General features: G+C 39.0%; 1 protein-coding gene across 1 annotated transcript in view; it reads left to right on the forward strand.

Annotated features, from left to right (window-relative positions):
• RAB10 (RAB10, member RAS oncogene family) overlaps positions 1-12,929 on the forward strand; it is a 112,756-nt gene extending 99,827 nt beyond the window's left edge. Inside the window, exons 4-6 of the mRNA XM_004377583.2 lie at positions 6,518-6,607; positions 7,222-7,323; positions 11,584-12,929. Coding sequence (XP_004377640.1) covers positions 6,518-6,607; positions 7,222-7,323; positions 11,584-11,667 — 276 coding nt within the window. The 3' untranslated portion in view covers positions 11,668-12,929. The remainder of the gene's footprint in view (positions 1-6,517; positions 6,608-7,221; positions 7,324-11,583) is intronic.
• The last annotated feature ends 6,150 nt before the right edge of the window (positions 12,930-19,079 follow it).

Below are 19,079 nucleotides of genomic sequence, written 5' to 3' on the forward strand. Positions count from 1 at the left end.
AAGAATCAACAAAACCAAAAGATGGTTCTTTGAAAGGATCAACAAAATCGACAAACCACGGGCCAGACTGACAAAAGAAAAACAGGAGAGGATGCAAATAACCCAAATACAAAATGAAATGGGCCACATTACAACAGACCCAACTGAAATAAAAAGGATCGTAACAGAGTATTATGAAAAACTATACTCCAACAAATTGGAAAACCTAGAGGAAATGGATAAATTTCTAGAAACACACTACCTACCCAAACTGACACAAAGTGATGTTGAAAATGTGAACAGACCCATAACAAGAGAAGAGATTGAAAAGGTAATAAAAAAAACTTTCAACGAAAAAAAGCCCTGGCACAGATGTCGTCACTGGAGAATTCTACCAAACTTTCAGAGAAGAGCTTACACCAGTACTACTCAAACTATTTCAGAACACAGAAAGGGAAGCAACGTTTCCAAATTCATTCTATGAAGCCAGCATAACCCTGAAACCAAAACCAGGCAATGATGCCACAAAAAAAGATTACAGACCAGTATCTCTCATGAATATAGATGCAAAAATTCTCAACAAAATTCTAACCAGTAGAATTCAGCATCATATAAAAAAAATAATACACCACTACCAAGTAGGATTCATACCAGGTATGCAAGGATGGTTCAGTATTAGAACATCATACCAGGTATGCAAGGGTGGTTCAATATTAGAAAATCAATCAATGTAATCCACTACATAAATGAAAGAAAAGAAGCACATGATCATCTCAGTTGATGCAGAAAAGGCATTCGACAAAGTCCAACACCCATTCCTGATAAAAACTCTCAGTAAAATAGGTATAGAAGGGAAATTTCTCAACATAATAAGGGGCATCTATGCAAAACCAATGGCCAGCATCATTCTTAATGGAGAGTGACTGAAAACATTCCCCTTGAGAACAGGAACAAGACAAGGATGCTCTTTATCACCACTCCTATTTAATATTGTGCTGGAAGTCCTAGCTAGAGCAGTAAGGCAAGAAAAAGAAATAAAGGGCATCCAAATTGGTAATGAAGAAGTTAAACTGTCCCTGTTTGCAGATGATATACTATACATAGAAAACCCAAAAGACTCCACGAGAAAACTACTGGAACTGATAGAAACATTCAGCAGAGTAGCAGGATACATGATAAACGTACAAAAATCAGTCAGATTCCTATACACCAATAAAGAGAACTACAAAAAGGAAATCAGGAAAACAATACCATTTATAATAGCCCCTAAAAATATAAAATACTTAGCAATAAATCTAATCAGGGATATAAAAAACGTAGACAAAGAAAACTACAAAACACTACTGCAGGAAACCAAAAGAGATCTACATAAATGGAAAAACATACCATGCTCATGGGTAGGTAGACTCAACATTATGAAAACGACAATTCTACCCAAAGCAATCTACAAATGCAGTGCAGTCCCAATCCAAATACCAACCACATTCTTTAAAGAGATGGAAAAAGTGATCATGAACTTTATATGGAAAGGGAAGAAGCCCTGGATAAGTAAAGCACTATTGAAGAAGAATAAAGTAGGAGGACTCACACTACCTGACCTCAGAACCTCCTGTACAGCTACAGTAGTCAGAAGAGCCTGGTACTGGTACAATGACAGATACATTGACCAGTGGAACAGAATTGAGAGCCCAGATACAAATCCATCCACCTATAGTTACCTGATCTTTGACAAGGGCCCAAAGTCCATCAAATGGGAAACAGACAGTCTTTTTAACAAATGGTGCTGGCAGAACTAGATGCCCATCTGCAAAAAATGAAACAGGACCCATACCTCATGCCATATACAAAAACTAATCCTAAATGGATCAAAGACCTAAATATAAAGCCAAAAACTATAAAGTTCATAGAAGAAAAAATAGGATCAACGCTAGAGGCCCTAATACACGGCATTAACAGGATACAAACCATAACCAACAACACACAAACTCCAGAAGGTAAGCTAGATAACTGGGATCTTCTAAAAATTAAACACTTAGGCTCATCAGAAGACTTCACCAAAAGAGTAAAAAGAGATCCTACAGACTGGGAAAAAATTTTGGCAATTACAAATCAGACAAAGGTCTAATCTCTAAAATCTACAAGAAAATCCAACACCTCTACAAGAAAAAAGACAAATAATCCAATTAAAAAATGGTCAAAGGAAATGAACAGACACTTCACCAAAGAAGACATTCAAGCAGCCAACAGGCACATGAGGAAATGCTCGCGATCACTAGCCATTAGAGAAAATGCACGTCGAAACTGCAGTGAGATACCATCTCACCCCGGCATTACTGGCATGAGTCAAAAAAAAAACAAAACTGGAAATAACAAATGTTGGAGAGCCTGCTGGGAGATCGGAACTCTTACGCACTGCTGGTGGGAATGCAAAATGATACAACCATTTTGGAAAACGATATGGCACTTCCTTAGAAAGCTAGAAATAGAAATACCATACGATCCAGCAGTCCCACTCCTAGGAATATATTCTAGAGAGATAAGAGCCATCACACAACTAGACATATGCACATCCATGTTCATTGCAGCATTGTTCACAATAGCAAAAAGATGGAAACAACCTAGATGCCCATCAACAGATGAATGGATAAACGAACTATGGTACATACACACAGTGGAGTATTACACAATGATAAAGAACAATGATGAATCTGCGAAGCATCTCATAACATGGATGAATCTGGAGGGCATTAATGCTGAGTGAAATAAGTCAGTCACAAAAGGACAACTACTGTATGAGACCACTACTGTAAAAACTCATGAAAAGGTTTACACACAAAAGGAAACAATCTTTGATGGTTACAAGGGAGGGGCGGGGTGGGACGGAACACTAAATAGACAATAAGTGGTAACTTTGGTGAAGGGTAAAGTCAGTACATAATACTGGGGAACCAGCACAACTTGTACAAGGAACGGTCTTGGAAGCTCCATAAACACATCCAAACTCCCTGAGGCACCAAATTGCTGGGCTGAGGGCTGTGGGGACCATGGTCTCGGGGAACATCTGGCTCAATTGGCATAACATAGTTTATAAAGACAATGTTCTACATTCTACCTTGGTGAGTAGTGTCTGTAGTCTTAAAAGTCTGTGAGCAGCCATCTAAGATACTCCACTGGTCTTACCCCTTCAAGAACAAGGAACAATGAAGAAAATAAAGATAACAAAGGAAAGATGAGTCCCGAGGACTAATGGACCACAACTACCACGGCCCCCACCAGACTGAGTCAAGTACAACTAGATGGTGGCCGGCTACCACCACTGACTGCTCTGACAGGGATCACAACAGAGTGTCCCGGACAGAACTGGAGAAAAATTTAGAACAAAATTGTAACTCACAAAAAAAGACCAGACTTAATGGCCTGACAGATACTGGAGAAACCCTGAGAGTATGACCCCCGGACACCCTTTTAGCTCAGTAATGAAATCACTCTCGAGGTTCACCCTTCAGCCAAAGGTTAGACAGGCCCCTAATACAAAACAAGACTAATGGGGCATAACAGCCCAGGACAAGGACTAGAAGGCAGGAGGGGACAGGAAAGCTGGTAATAGGGAACCCAAGGTCAGGAAGGGAGAGTGTTGACATGTTGTGGTGTTCTTAACCAATGTCATAAATGCGTACTAATTGACAGTATGTGTACTAACTGTTTAATGGGAAACTATATGTTCTGTAAACCTTCATCTAAAGTACAATAAAGAAAAAAATTACAGCCAAGGAAAGTCTATGGAGCTGTTGTACTGTATAATACATGGGGTCACCATGAGTTGGAATTGACTTGACAGCAGTAGGTTTGGTTTTTGTTTGGTGTGCTTCTAAAATACAACATCGCAAAGTATTTCTGACAGTCGTGACATCTAGCTAAGAACTGTGATAAGACCTCAGAATGTCATAACACATTTTATGAAGCTGAATGCTTTGCTTGTAGATTATTGTTCATACCAAGAGGTGCTGGCTCCTACAACAGTAATGCGACAGAAACTTAACTTGCTAATGAGAATTAACAATAAATATGTGATAATCTGCCTTGAGTCAATCCAAATTCAATTCCAAGTTTCCTCCTCAAGTGAGGTTACTTACTAATTCTAAAGAGAAAGGAACATTTGAGACAGAAAAAGCCTTCCTGAAGGATACTAAGTTTTTATGATACTGGGACTTGCTGTCATCATGGCTTTCCCTGCCCCCTTTTGGTAAGAGGCTCCCTAAAAGGCTCCTAAAACCCAGCAGGAATCCAAGGCTGAGTAAAGGAAAAGCGTATCTTGGGAGACCTGGGACAGTCTAGTCAATTTTGTTTGTGCAGGGCCCGAAGGAGACATCATAATGCACTCACCACAGTGTGGTCATCACTGCGTTACGTGGTGCTGCCCTACAAGCATGTTTGCAGGATTTCAGGAAGGAGTTCAGAGCTCTGAGGCCTTTTTCAGGCTTACTTTTAAATCTATATTTGAGCGAGAGCCATATTTCTGCTCTAAAATTCCATAAATGTATAAGGAATTTTACGCATTCCCTCTCTGTTGTTGTTGTTAGGTGCCGTCGAATCAGTTCTGATTCATAGCAACCCTGTGTACAATAGATCGAAACACTGCCCATTCATGTGCCATGCTCACAGTTGTTGCTGTTTGAGCCCATTGTTGCACCCACCATAGCCCCAGAATAATGTATGTGAGCATGAGGCTGCAGGGTTGTAAATTGGTATTCGTATTGCTAAAGCTTTATGATTATTTTTTTACTGGTCTCAAAATGCCCTAACACTTGTAAAAAAATTTACATCTAAGGTAATTTTACCTTTTTTTCTGCTTTATCAATCACTTATTTATTGACCTCTTTTCTCCGGCCTGCTTACCCCTTCACTTATAAGTATGCTTTGTGAGAAGAATGTTGTTGTTAGATGCCATCGAGTCCATTCCAACTCATAGCAACTCTATAGGACGAAGTAGAACTGCCCCATAGGGTTTCCAAGGAACAGCTGGTGGATTCAAACTGCTAACCTTTTGGTTAGCAGCTGAGCTCTTAACCACTGCACCACCAGTGCTCCTTCTTATAAGAATAAATGGCCCTTAAAGCATAGGACTTAGATAAATTGTTTTCTGTCTTAGTGGAGGCTCTTGTTAGTATCTCTGGCAGCATGCATTGTCTGATAGTGATCAAGGTATTGGTAGATTATTTTAGATGACTCTGATAATTTGTCCAGATGGGGGCTGGGAGCCTTTGTTGGCAGTGATTCTGTACCTTTTTTTTCATCATAGACCCCTCTGAGAATTTAGAATCTTCCCAGAAAAATACACTTCTTCACATAGCTCACAAAGTTTTGTACGTGGTTACTGGGAATCCTTGAAGGTCCCTGAAGTCCATCCCTAGATTCCAGGTTAAGAATGCCTCTTATTGACTCTTAGCACGTCGCAGAATATTAGGAGCATCTGGTGTGTTACTGATTATTATTGGATATTTGCCAAGTTGCCTTTGTTTTAGCAGTAACAAACAAATCAGGAGGCACTAAATTCAGATAGGGGCGCTGGCTGGTGCAAATGCTTAATGCACTCAGCTGCTAATCGAATGGTTGGAGGCTCAGATCCACCCAGAGGCACCTCAGAAGAAAGGCCCAGTGATCTGCTTCCAAAAAATAAAGCATTGAAAGCCCTATGGATTGTATATTCTCAACAACAACAACAAAATATGTTGTAAAAAAAAAGAAAATTCTGTGGAACACAGTTCTGCTCTGCCACACATGGGGTCACCATAAGTTGAAGTTGATGGCAGCTGGTTTTTTTAAGTTCAGCTAAGAGCATGGAACTTCTAAGTAGGAAGTTTCCTTCTTTGCTTCTTTAAATTTGTGATTCTATTAAGGGTATCTCCCCCTACATAAAGAGGTACCCTCCCAACTCACACCTTTTTTTTCCCCTTCTAAAGCTTGATTTTTTAAGGCCATTAAGAACACATTTTGTAACTTTCCTAGATTTACTCTTTCACAGCTGTAGGAAACAGAGTGGCTCAGCTGCAGCCATTTTGTGTTTAACTGATTTTTCCATGTGGGATAATCATCTTGTGCCCATGCAGTGTTGCTATTTGAGACTTTAAGGTCTCTAAAATTTTTAACTAAGCTTTTTCAAGGATAATTCACATTATCTAAAAACATGACCCAGTTTGGATATAGGTTATACATAAAGTATATTCCAATTTCAGATCTTTTGCCTATGTCCTCTCTTTTGGTGAGAACATACCTAGAAACTAGACAGCCTCTGTAGGGGAAAAATAATAACTGATAGGTATATGTCTTAGTTAATTGTGCTTCTTTTCCTAGGTAATGTAAGCATTTGTGTACAGTTTTAGCATGAAGTAATTTCAGGGTGGCTGCTTTAAAACTTTTAGACTATAGAAATGACACCCTAAACTGAGAATTGTTTTTAGAGATAAAATTATTTTTAGAGAATATTAAACCATATGTAATCCATGGAAGTGTGTAAAAGTACAATTTTTTTCCATTTTAGCATGCCAATGAAGATGTGGAAAGAATGTTACTAGGAAACAAGTGTGATATGGATGATAAAAGAGTTGTACCGAAAGGCAAAGGAGAACAGGTGAGAAGCTCTGAATGAAACTGATGTGCTGCCCTTCCTTTCTGAAGATGGTGGTGCTTTTGATTGCTTTTACAGTGGTGATATGGCATGTGCTGAGCTGTTCACGTCTTTTTGTGTGTTTGCTTGTTGGAACCAACAGCTTATCATTTGAGTGAATTTTTCAGTGTGCATTCAGTAGGTATGGGAGAATCAGATCTGTGGCAGTGGTATTTTTAGCCTTATTTAAACTACACATAGGGGAAAATGGAAATCAGTGATGCTCAATTTTTCAACTTAGGATTTTAAAGAAATGTTTCAATTAGTATGCCTCCAAATTTGGTAATCAGGAACATGTGATAAGCAGAAGTTATTAGAGACTGCTTAAGTCACTTTGGGCTTCTTTTACGCTTACCCACATAGTAAAATATCTGAAAATAAACTATTGGTGTCGTGAGAGGATTCTTTTGATTATCTTTTTTATTTTTTTTAAAGAGCCCTGTAATCTTGACCCATTGAAACAGTCTGTTTTATATAATCTCGTCGAGACTTGTCTTTATTAGTATTTCCTGTAAGGTGCTAAGTATGGGTTGCCAGCAGATACTTGATAATTTTGTGATATCTTGCTTCTGTTTTAGATTGCAAGGGAGCATGGTATTAGATTTTTTGAGACTAGTGCAAAAGCAAATATAAACATCGAAAAGGCGTTCCTCACATTAGCTGAAGATATCCTTCGAAAGGTAAGTTCTTATTTTTACTTAACTGCTAAGTACCTGGGTGGCTTAGTTGAACATTCAGTCTCTTCTGAAGTACTGGGCTGACATACAGAAATTATGTTTGGGGAATAGGGTTGCCAGAAGCTCAACAATATTATCAAAATCTAATTCTCCAAAGTGAAGTAAGGAACTGGGAGAGATTAGGTCCATCTTGAAATCTGAAGGATCTAGTTAGTAATAATAACTAGTGTTCTCTGCTCTCACACTCACTCTGGTTCCCAATTTCACACTCCTTTTTCAAGCTTTTCATCTGGTCCTGATTTTCATGCTTTACCTCAGGTGATTAGATATAATCCAGATTTGGCAATGTGTCCTTAATTCTCTGTTTAACCTGTTGTGTATTTTGAATGCAAATAAAGAGAAAATGTGACACGAATGCTAAAGAAGAAGTGAACATTGAATAGGAGAATTTTTCATTGCTTCTGGCAACCTTCCTGTTTTTATATTTGAAATACCAGTATTTTTTCAAAAATCAGCCCATAGACCAAAAAAAGGTATATATCTGTAGAACATAAGCTGTAATAGAGGTGATATATCAAATATAAATCTGGTAGAATTTCTGAGCCAGTTATAAGAAATTGAGTTTAATATTTATACTGACATAAATTAAATCCTGGACTAAAATCATTAAAACCAAGCAACTTAATTTTAGAGTGAGGTGTAGATATCTGTTAACTACAGTTGATTGTTCAAAACTGCAAATTCATCAGTTACTGCTGTTCAAAGTGACTGTAAAACTAAAGTTGTGTGTGTCAGCATCCTGTATATCATGTTTTGGAAAATACTGCTTCAGTAGATAAAGCTTTCCATGAGAATCCATTCAGATGAAAAATTGAATTTAATTGCAGAGAATGAGAGAGGCTGAGACCAGTTAAATAAATATGAAGGATGTCTATAACTAGGTTTCGAAGGCTGTGACAGACTGTCACAACTTTCTCCTGAGGAGCAGCTGGTGGGTTTAGACCACCGACCTTTTGGTTAGTAGCCAAGTGCTTAACCACTGCTGCATCACCAGGGCTCCTTTGCCTTACTTTAAACCAAACTTGTTGCCATCGAGTCAGTTCTGACTCATAGTGACCCTATAGGACAGAATAAAACTACCCTGTGAGGTTTCCAAGGAGCTGCTGGTAAATTTGAACTGCCAGCCTTTTGGTTAGCAGCCGAGCTCTTAACCACTGCACCACCAGGGCTCCTGCCTTAGGTTAGGAGATGTGAAATACAGGTAGTGATTTCTGACTAGCATCCTCTTGTGCCTTGCTTTCTCACTGAGTTGATTATAAGAAAAATTAACTTTAGAATGAAAGCAATTTCTGACATTTAACTTAATTATTTGAATGAGTAATTCATTCACATGGTTCAAACATTCAAAATAAAAAGTACAGATAAGTCTTCCATTTATTACCCTAATGCCCTCCGTTGCCAAGTCCTCATCCCTTCCCCATAGGTAGCCGTGTGAGTAAATAGGAACATATATTTTTATTCCCACCTACCCCCCGTTTTTACAGATATGGTAAAATACTGCATACTGTTTGGCATATTGCTTTTTTTCACTTAATATAGAGTAATTCTACCTTTTAAATAATTACTATTCCTTAGAATGGATATATCATAATTGAACAAGCCTCCTAATGAGGGACATTTAGGTGATGTCTTAGTTGTCTAGTGCTGCTATAACAGAAATACCACAAGTGGATGGCTTTAACAAACAAATATTTTCACATAAGTTTAGGAGGCTAGAAGTCAGAATTCAGGGTGCCGGCTCTAGGGGAAGCCTTTCTCCTTCTGTCGTCTCTGGAGGAAGGTCTTTGTCTCTTCTGAGCTTCTGCCCCTGGGCAGTCTTCATGTGGCTTGGCATCTCTCTTCCCCGGTCTCTGTTGCTGGCTAGCTTGTTTTAGTATCTTTTATATTTCAAAAGAAATGGACTCAAAGCACACTCTACACCAGTCCTGCCTCATTAACATAACAAAGACAACCCATTCCCAAATGGGATTATAGCCACAGGCATAGAGATTAGGATATTTACAACACATTTTTGGGGGACACAATTCAAACCATAACAGGCGATTTCCAATCTTATAGTCTTATAAACTGTGTTGTAGTGAATAATTTTACGTTTAAATCATTTTACACATGTGTAAGCATATTTGAAGGACAGATTCCCCAAAGTGCTCAAAGAGCATATATATTATACTTGTGAAATTTTGATAGATGTGTCAGATTCTGTCATGGTGGTTATACCAGTCTGTACTCCCACCACAGTGCGTGAGAGCATCTGTTTACTTTTACACCGTGGCCAACACAGTGGATGACAAGACTTTCATGTCTTTGCCAGTACAACAATGTAGAAAATGTAGATTTAATTTGCAGTTCTCTTCTGAGTGAGGTTGGGCATGTTTTTGCATGTGTAAGAATCACTTTAGCATTTCTTTTTCAGTGGCCTTTTTCTTGTTACTGGCTAGGAGCCAGTTCGATTTCATAAACTTGATGAATACCTTGACTCTAAAATATTTTGCTCTGCAAGAAATACTTTCCTTTTTTAGAGAGTCTGTTTGAAGGACCTAAGTTAAATTGTAAAAAGAGAGCCTGTGAGTGAGGTGTTGAATGAGTAAATATAGGCACCGCCCTACCTACAAGCACCCCTGTATATTTAACAGCTGACCCACATCTGGAAGTTCCCAGGGAAAGAGTATTCTTATGTAACCATATTCTTTTCTTGTGGGCTAGGTGCTGAGATAGCTCTTTCTCTTCTTCTGTACATTTTTTCTCACACATCTGTATTGGGTAGCAAAGTGAGTTCCAGAAAGCCCACAAAGGCCTTTTAATGCATAACTTGCAGCTTTAACATACAAGGAGGGGAAGAATCCTAGAAGGCCTTGAGAGTAAGTAGTGAGCTCAAAGGGCAAGTAGAAAGTTCACCTCATTATGAGTTAAGCGGAGGCCCTGGGTAGCTCAAATGGTTGAGCAATAGCAGAAATTTCAAACCCACCCAGAGACGCCTTGGAAGACCGGCCTGACAATCTGTATTGGAAAGGTCACAGCTGTGAAAACGTTATGGAGCAGTTCTACTCTGTACACGTGGGGTCATCATGAGTTGGAATTGACTTGATGGCAATGAACAACAACAGCATGAGTTAAGTAGGCTTCTCTTGGGCTACCTGAGTTTTTCAAATATTTTTATTTTTTTCTCTCTGGGCTACTCAAGACCTTAACTTTATAATGTGTCCCTGAGAGAATACATTCCCAGTTATGTCCTAGATTTTTAAATTCCATTTATGATGAACTACTGTTATATACAGTAGAATGGATAAATCTCACAGACTGATATTGAGTAAAGGAAGCTAGACACAAAATAATACATTAAATATGGTTCCATGTATATGAAAGTCAGGAACCGGGAAAAAACATAATTTATGGTAATAGAAATTAAAACATCAGTTATCTTTGAGAGAGTAGTCTTGACTGGAAAGAGGCGTGAGGTAGCCTTCTGGGGGTGTTGAGAATGTTCTATATCTTGATCAAGTAGTTTCACAGCATATACTAAAAAGCCACCAAGATGCATACTTACAGTTTGTGCACTTTACTGTATAAGTTACCACTAAAAAAAATACTGCTTTTATATATACTCTGTGAGGCTGCCCATTTAAAATAGTGTATTCTGATTTTAAAAGTAATGTTTAGAATGTTGGGAAACATCAGTTATACAGCTTGCATTCTGCCTTCCTCCACCCTCCTTCCTCTCCTCTGCCCGTTAATGTTAGTATGTCATAATTGGGATTGCCTTTCTTAAGCTATGGTACAGTAACACAAATGGCAACTTACTAAACCAAAAAGGCCTGCTTTGTTTCACTAATGTAAGGTTAAACATGACTCAACATTGACTAATATGCTTGATAATGCTTTTCAAGTACTAAAAGTACTCAGAGGTCAGGGCTAAGAGATAACCTCTATTCAAAAGAGTTAGGGCAGGGAAGATGTCAAAAAACTATAAAGGGATGCCAGAAGGCCTCCAGACATTTCATAGCTTAGAAAAAACAGGCAAAATGAAGACCAAAAAGGAAGGTTCCAAATCTTTATTTTGTATGGGGGGAAAAGAAAATTTATCTCATGTGACCATAATTGCATTTTGTTGCATAAATTGACATTTATGAGAATACTTCTGTTGAATCTTGATTTATCCGTGGTGACATTTTTTTTACGGGTACTTTCCTTGTGTGTTTGTTCCAGACCCCTGTAAAAGAGCCCAACAGTGAAAATGTAGATATCAGCAGTGGAGGAGGCGTGACAGGCTGGAAGAGCAAATGTTGCTGAGTGTTCTCCTGTTCCATCAATTGCCATCCACCACCCCGTTTTCTCTTGCTGCAAAAATAAACCACTCTGTCCATTTTTAACCCTAAACAGATATTTTTGTTCCTCATCTTAACTATCCAGTCCACCTGTTTTATTTGTTCTTTCATCTGTGACTGCTTGCTGACTTTATAATTTTCTTCAAACAACTACAAAAAAAGATGTGTAGAAAAATCATGTCTGTGACTTCATTTTTAAATGTACTTCCTCAGCTCACCACTGCATTTCAGTTGTATTATAGTCTGGTTCTTCTTATCAACATTAAACCTATAGCAATCATTTCAACTCTATTCTGCAAATTGTATAAGAATAAAAGTTAGAATTAACAATTTTATTTTGTACAACAGTGGAATTTTCTGTCTTGGATAATGTGCTTGATTCCCTTTAATCTATAGACATGCGATAACAAAAAAAAAAACAAACGCCAGGAAGACACTCATTTCGCCTTGAATATGTAAATGGGATTAATTTTGTCCTGTGCCTTATGTGGAAAGGAACTTCTTTGGTTTTTCTTTCTTTGTTTTGGTGGAAGCATGACATATCCAAACATAAACCATTAAAATGTTTGTGGTTTGCTTGGCTGTAATTTTCAGAGTAGTTCATTGAGGATAAAGGATAATGCAGAAATGATAGCTTTGGTTTGCTGAGTCTCATTTTAAGTGGCCTTGATATTTAAAATTATTCCTGCCCACCATTTCTTTTCCTTGGCCACTTTTTTCTTTCTCTTCTTCCTGCATGCTACTTTTTTGCTTCTCTCTCCCCAACCCATGGTCTGAGTTATTTAAAAATGAAAGGGGCAAACTGGTAGGTTTGTCAGATATAACACAAAGCACTGATTTAACTTGCTAAGTAAACCAAGTTAAGTTCTAACTGCCTGCTATCAGCTGTCAGTTATTTAGTGTCTTTCCCTCATTTGTTCTCTCCCCTAAGACTTGGCCCCAGATTTCTTCATTTGCTGTTTTCCTGCTGTGTTGTTCTTCTTCCTCCCTTTCTGTTCCCCTCCTGTCTGTCCATTGAGTTTATGAAATGGAAGAGTTAATTGCATGCACTAGTGTTTGGAGGGTGTTGTGGTTTGTCTTTCTAACTAGGTGTGTAGCCTGTTCGCTTTTCCTAGACGGGATCTCTCCGTCTGAAATCTGAGTAGTCTCCATTTTGGCAACTCCTCTAGCAGTTTGGTAGCCCAGTAAAAGGTTGTTCAAAGAAGAAAAAAAAAAAAAGCCAGGGAAGGAGGAGTAAAATTTATTAACATGTTTGCCAAATGTATTACGATTTGGCCTCTGAAGAACACATTTTCAGTGTTAAGTTGTCTTTACCTTAAGATTTAGAAATACTTTAGAATATTAATAATTTTAAGACCTATCTTGACATCGTTTTGGAAAGTTGTATTACCATGGATCTGGACAAAGGACAGCAAAAGGCTTTTCTCTAACCCTGCCCTTTTCTCCTTTCATTTTTCTAGTTTTGCTTCATTGCTTGTCGTTAGGATAGGATAAACTAAGTTTGCTACATTGCTAGCATCCTAACATGACACCTTTCTTGAAATAATTGTGAATAGCATGATTCATTTCTAGCAGAGGCTGAGTTTAGGACAGCAGTTTCCATTGAGAAGTCTTTTTGTGTCATGGAGAGCATTTTAATGCCCTCTTGGCTCACATAAACAACATAGGGACATATCTGCTATGAAAATCCATGAATTTTTCCGATAGTGCCCTAAAAACAATTTTATATGCCTCACTGGTGATTGTTTTTAGGTGTTTTCCTCACTTGACTTTATCATTGTTTACTACTAGTAAAGCAACATTGCCAAATAATGCCTAATTTTCCACTAAAAATACTGAAATGATGTTAAGCTTCTCAAGAAGTTTTAGGTTAAACCTACTGTTGTTAGATTAACTTTTAATGTATTTGTTTCTTCCCTTTATCTGGAATGTGGTAGTAGCTTTTTTATTTTTAACTCTCTTTAATCCTTCTTAAATTTAGTGACTTAAGGTTTGAGAGCTAAACACTGGGATTTTTGGGTAACAGACTGACAGTTTTGTTGTTTGCATAACTATAATTGGCATTGTATATAGAAAGGATATGGCTACCTTTTGTTAAATCTGCACTTTCTAAATATCAAAAAAGGGAAATGGAGTATAAATCAATTTTTGTATGATCTGTTTGAAACATGAGTTTTATTTGCTTAATATTAGGGCTTTGCCCTTTTTCTGTAAGTCTCTTGGGATCCTGTGTAGAAGCTGTTATCATTAAACACCAAACAGTTAAGTCCATTCTCTGGTACTAGCTACAAATTCGGTTTCATATTCTACTTAACAATTTAAATAAACTGAAATATTTCTAGATGGTCTACTTCTGTTCATATAAAAACAAAACTTGATTTCCAGCTGTGTGGTTTGGTTTTCATTTATTTATGGAGTTGAAGATGGATTATTTCTGTAAATAGTATAAAATAGCAAACTAAATATGGGGGGGGGGCGGGTAGAATGGAAATAACTTCCTCAGCCTGCGGAAAACTGGGAAAGCGTCTTCATAAATTATCTTTGGTAAAAAATGGTATTAAAAAAAAAAAATTATCTCTGGAACAGTAAAGTAGAATCATCTTGGTGTCAAAATGAGAGATGCCCTGGCCCTAGTCAACCCCCAGCTGAGCCAAAGGCCAGCTTCAGCTGAAGTCAGCTGGTGACCCGGAGCACCAAGGCAGCTTCACTAGAGGGAAGACAAAGCCTCGTTTTCACAGTGGCTCTTCTCTAAAGCATTCCCTAGTTTTTTCGTGAACCATAAGCCACAACTTTGGCTTTATAGTCTTGGCAATAAAAATTAATCCTGTATTAAGACCTTTTCAGACAATAAATATTTGTTGGTAAGATTATCTCTGCTGGAAGAATCCTATGTAGAGGTTTTCTTATATGCTGGCTTATTCCTTGCTCCACCCCCTCCCCCCCACCCCCTGCAATTTATTTCTGATAGTATGTCTAGAGTGGGGCCTAGGAATCTATCTGCCTTTGACATTGGTATAGGAAAATAAGACATAGCCTCTGCCTTTAAATTTATGTGATCTAGTTTAGAAAGTAAAAGTAATCAATACCAGCTAAGCACATACAAAAAACCCATGGCCATCAAATCAGTTCTGGTTCATTGTGACCCCATAGGGCAGAGTTGAACTGCTCCATAGAGTTTCCAAGGAGCAGCTGGTGGATTCGAACAGTCGACCTTTTTGTTAGCAGCCATAGCTCTTAACCACTGTACCACCAGGGTTACCGGGCAATGCAAAGCTTTTAGAGCCCTGGTGGCAAATTAGTTAAGAGCTTAGGCTGCTAACCAAAAGGTCAGCCGTTCGAATCCCCCAGCTACTCCTTGAAAACCCTATGGGGAAGTTCTACTCTGTTCTGTAGGGTTGCTATGAGTTGGAATTGACTTGATGACACACAACAGCAAGCATATACAAGAGCCAAATAGCTGTGATCTAGATTGGAAGTGCTGTATTAACAGAAGAGCACGTTCAGTTGGTGGGAGTAGTTGGGTTGGCTTTTTGGGGAGGAGGGACGTGAACTGGTTCTTAGGTGTGTAGATTGGTTGTCTAGGGCAGAGAGAAGGGACTACGGAAGCAAGTTAGAAACGAGTTTAGCAGATGTGAGAAACCAGAAATCCCAGTAGGCAGTGGGGAGTCATAGGCTCTTAAGAGTGGTGGGAGCCTCTAGTTTGAGAAAAACAATTCTAGATGGTTTGGAAGAGGAGAAACGGGGGGTTAAAGTTAAGGGCAGTGTGTGAAGGGGAAAGACCATGTATTTCTTGTGAGCCTGTTAGGTGCCGTGGCAGTGTTCTAGGTTCTCTGTGTTATGTCATCAGCAACCTGGTGAAGTAAGTATGAATAACCCATTTTACAAAATAAACTGTCTCAGATTCAGTAATTTGCTTAAGGTGTCACAGCCAGTGGAGTTGGATGTTGAAGCTAGGCCTGACACCAGTGTTCATCCTGTTTTCACTTCACCATATGACAGTTTCTCAGGATAAGGTTCTAGAGTTTGGTTGTAATGGTTGTAATAGGAGTGATAAATGTGCCAGAGCAAACAAAAGTAGAACTCTGGGCTGTAGGCTTACCTAGTTAGTGTAACCGTTAGCCTCGCCTTGGTACCTTCTAAAAAGCCCTTGAAAATACCTAGCTCAGTTTATTACTGTTTTTGCTTTAGACCTATATTACCCCTCACCACCTAATTTTACTAGGCTTCCTCCTGGTCCAAACCATCTTTTGGCCAAGTATAAAAAGTAACACAGTTGCTTTTTACAATTCTCTTAATTGGCTTTCAGAGGTTATACTTTGAGGGGGACTGCTGTTACTTAAGAGTGGTTGTAACAATAATAGTGGTAAAATAACACAAAATAGAGAAGGATAGAGTTTATGCCAACTTCCTAGGTAGGATTTGAGATAGTTTATAAATGACTAGTACACTGTAACTTGAAATAAGACCAAGAGCCACGGAGGGGAGGGGAGGGAGGCAGTTAAACGCTGAAGATCTAAACCAAAGAGTAAATTGAGATCTGAGATTTCTAGCACCAAGATAAAAAAGGAGACAGTGTGTTTCAGTTGTACCTGATTCAAGAGAGCATAACAGTTGCAAAGGAAAGAAAATCTTGAAACTCAGAAGTTTCTACAATTGTCACTGAACAACAGTGAAAACATCCTCAATCATTATCGAATCGGTAAAAGGCAAAAATTGTAAATGGATGGTGGCATTTCTACAGGGGACTAAAGTAATGAATTCTAGCTGTGTAGCTTTTTGGTGATCTGACTTGCTGTAGACATACAGTTTATTTTCTTGAAGGATAGTTAATATTAGATGAAATCAGAATCTTAATTGGTCTTTTGACGAGCTTGAGAGTAGTCATTTCAAGATAAAGCTCTTGAATGAAGGGCAGGTTTTAGTGTTAAATGGAAGCATCCGTTTGCTTTAGATACAAGTTTTGCAGGTAGCAGATTTGATAACTGCTTTGAAAATGAGAGGGAAGGAGAGGCGATTTCACCTGTGTGTCTTCTAAAGTTCCCAAAGTATTCCATGAAAGCCTCTTTTAAGTTTCACATGGTCACAGAAATGACTTAGGCCTGGAAGGTTCTGAAGGCAGATGTTGCACTTCACCTGCATGGCGAAGGTGCTGACTGAGCAGTGCTGCCTCCAGGTGAGCTTATTGGGGATGTGTTAGAGACAGATGGAAAGTAACTAGGTAGAGGGCTGTGGTTCTGTGCCTTTACTGTGTCTCTCACATTCCTGCAGTTGTGAGAACCCAAGCGGGGGCTATCCACTCATCCCGTAACAGCCTAAGCACTGTTTTTTCTTCCCAACAGGCCAGTTAAGTGTTGCCTAAGAAATAAATTATTAAAACTGTTTAAGGAACAAGGTCCTAGGATAGGGACACTCTAGATCATTCATGTGGAAGATTACATTAATATTCTTTTACTTGTCTTACTTTCTAAACACCCAGCCTTGAAACCTCAAACACTGATGACTCCTCTGCCTCATTCAATGATCTAGTACTGTTTGAATTTCTTGCATTGTCTTGAGTCTCCCGTTTTATATTCCTACTTCTCTAGTTTTGGTACTTGTACCTCCATTCTGGATCACTGTGTTAGTTTCCTAACTGATCACACAAGTCTAGCCCATCTTGCACAGATCAGGAGGTTAATCTTCCTAACACGCTTTCCTGCTCAGGAATCTGCATTGGCTTCCACTACCTACCACGAGGATCTGCCATGGCACAATCATAGTTTGTCACTGTCCAAGCTTTCAGGGAAATAGAGCAGTGACTCCTGATCCAACAGTTGGGGACCTTAGCCAGGCCCCAACCCATCGTTAACAGCCTTCGCTTTCACCAAAGTGCTGCACAAATCCATTCAGCTATTTATAGGCCTCAAAACAGGCAACAAATTCTTTTCTTCTACCATTACCTTAATTAACAACCATCTGTATCAGTTAATTTAAGCAGAAAAGGGCATTATTAAAAGGATATTAAGGTTGGATTCTGATAAGAAGGTGGTATCAGTGGCATAATTTTTCATTTTCTACAAATCCCTCTATAAAAGCACAGCTAGGAGGGCAAAACCTATGAACAACACGCACAGCAAAACTAGGTGACTATCCCCACAAATCCTCAAACAACAAGCAGATTGGGGCAAACCTCTGACAGGAAAAAGACCTGCCTAATACCAGCATCTGTGCAGGAGAAAGCAAAGGGAAACACTGGGGCGTCTGATGGATCTAAGAACTCCAAAGTAACCAGCAGGTGCTTGCAGGTTCTGCAAGCCAATCTGAGAGCAGAAGCTGAAGCTGCGAAGCAATTTGCGCAGTCCAATAGCAAGTGAGTGCAGGAATCCACAGTAAGCTGTAAGAAGGCTGCAGCAGTCTGGGCCCTGTGAAATTCCATTTTCCCACTAAAAGAAACCAGGGCTTCTTGAAGAAATTCCAAGTTTGTGTCAGGAAATGTGTAAGATGACCATGAAATAACCTTTTTTTCTAAATATTTTATTTTTGGTGAAAATGTACACAGATCATACACACCCATTCAACAATTTCTACGTGTAGAGTTCAGTGACATTGCTTACATTCCTCATGTTGTGTCACCATTCTCCCTGTCTCTCCCCATGTTTCACTGTCACTGACTTAGACTCACTGACCCATAAACTACTTACTTATCTATGCTTTAGAATTACTATTGTCAATTTGATTTGATATAGATAATTCTTTAAAAGAGTGCAACACTCAAGGTGAACATACTTTACTAATTCAGTTAAACTGTTGTTTAGTTTGAAGATGACTTCCGGGGATAGTTTCAGTTCAAGATTCAAAAATTTTCTCCGGGTGACAGACTTGGGGGTTCCTCTAGCCTCAGTGGGTCTAGTGAGTCTGGATTCCATGAGCAATTTGAAAATCTGTTCCACATTTCCACCCTTTTGATCAAGGACTCATCTGTTGAGTCCTTGATCAAAAGGTTCAGTAATAGTAGCCAGGCACCATCCAGTTCTTCTGGTCTCATGACAAAGGTGGCAGTAGTTCATAGAGGCAACTAGACCTTCAGTCCAGTTCCTTCTCCTATTCCTGTGTCTCCTTCTTTCTCTGCTGCTCCAGCCAAATAGAAACCAATTGTGTCTTGAGTGGTTGCTTGCAAGCTTTTAAGACCACAGGCACTGTTCACCACACTGGGGATGGGGTGGCGGGGTGAGAGAGGATAGAACAGAATCTAAAAACAGTGTTAGATTAATTAGCTGGACAGTCCCACGAAGCCATGACCCTAAGCCTTCAAACCAAGAGAACTGATCTTATGAGGTATTTGGTTGTACCTAAGTATTTTCAGCAACTGCATCCTCTCTCCTCCCCCCACCCCCACCT

This window comes from Trichechus manatus, unplaced genomic scaffold (genome assembly GCF_000243295.1).
Source record: "Trichechus manatus latirostris isolate Lorelei unplaced genomic scaffold, TriManLat1.0 scaffold00052, whole genome shotgun sequence".
NCBI lineage: Eukaryota > Metazoa > Chordata > Mammalia > Sirenia > Trichechidae > Trichechus > Trichechus manatus.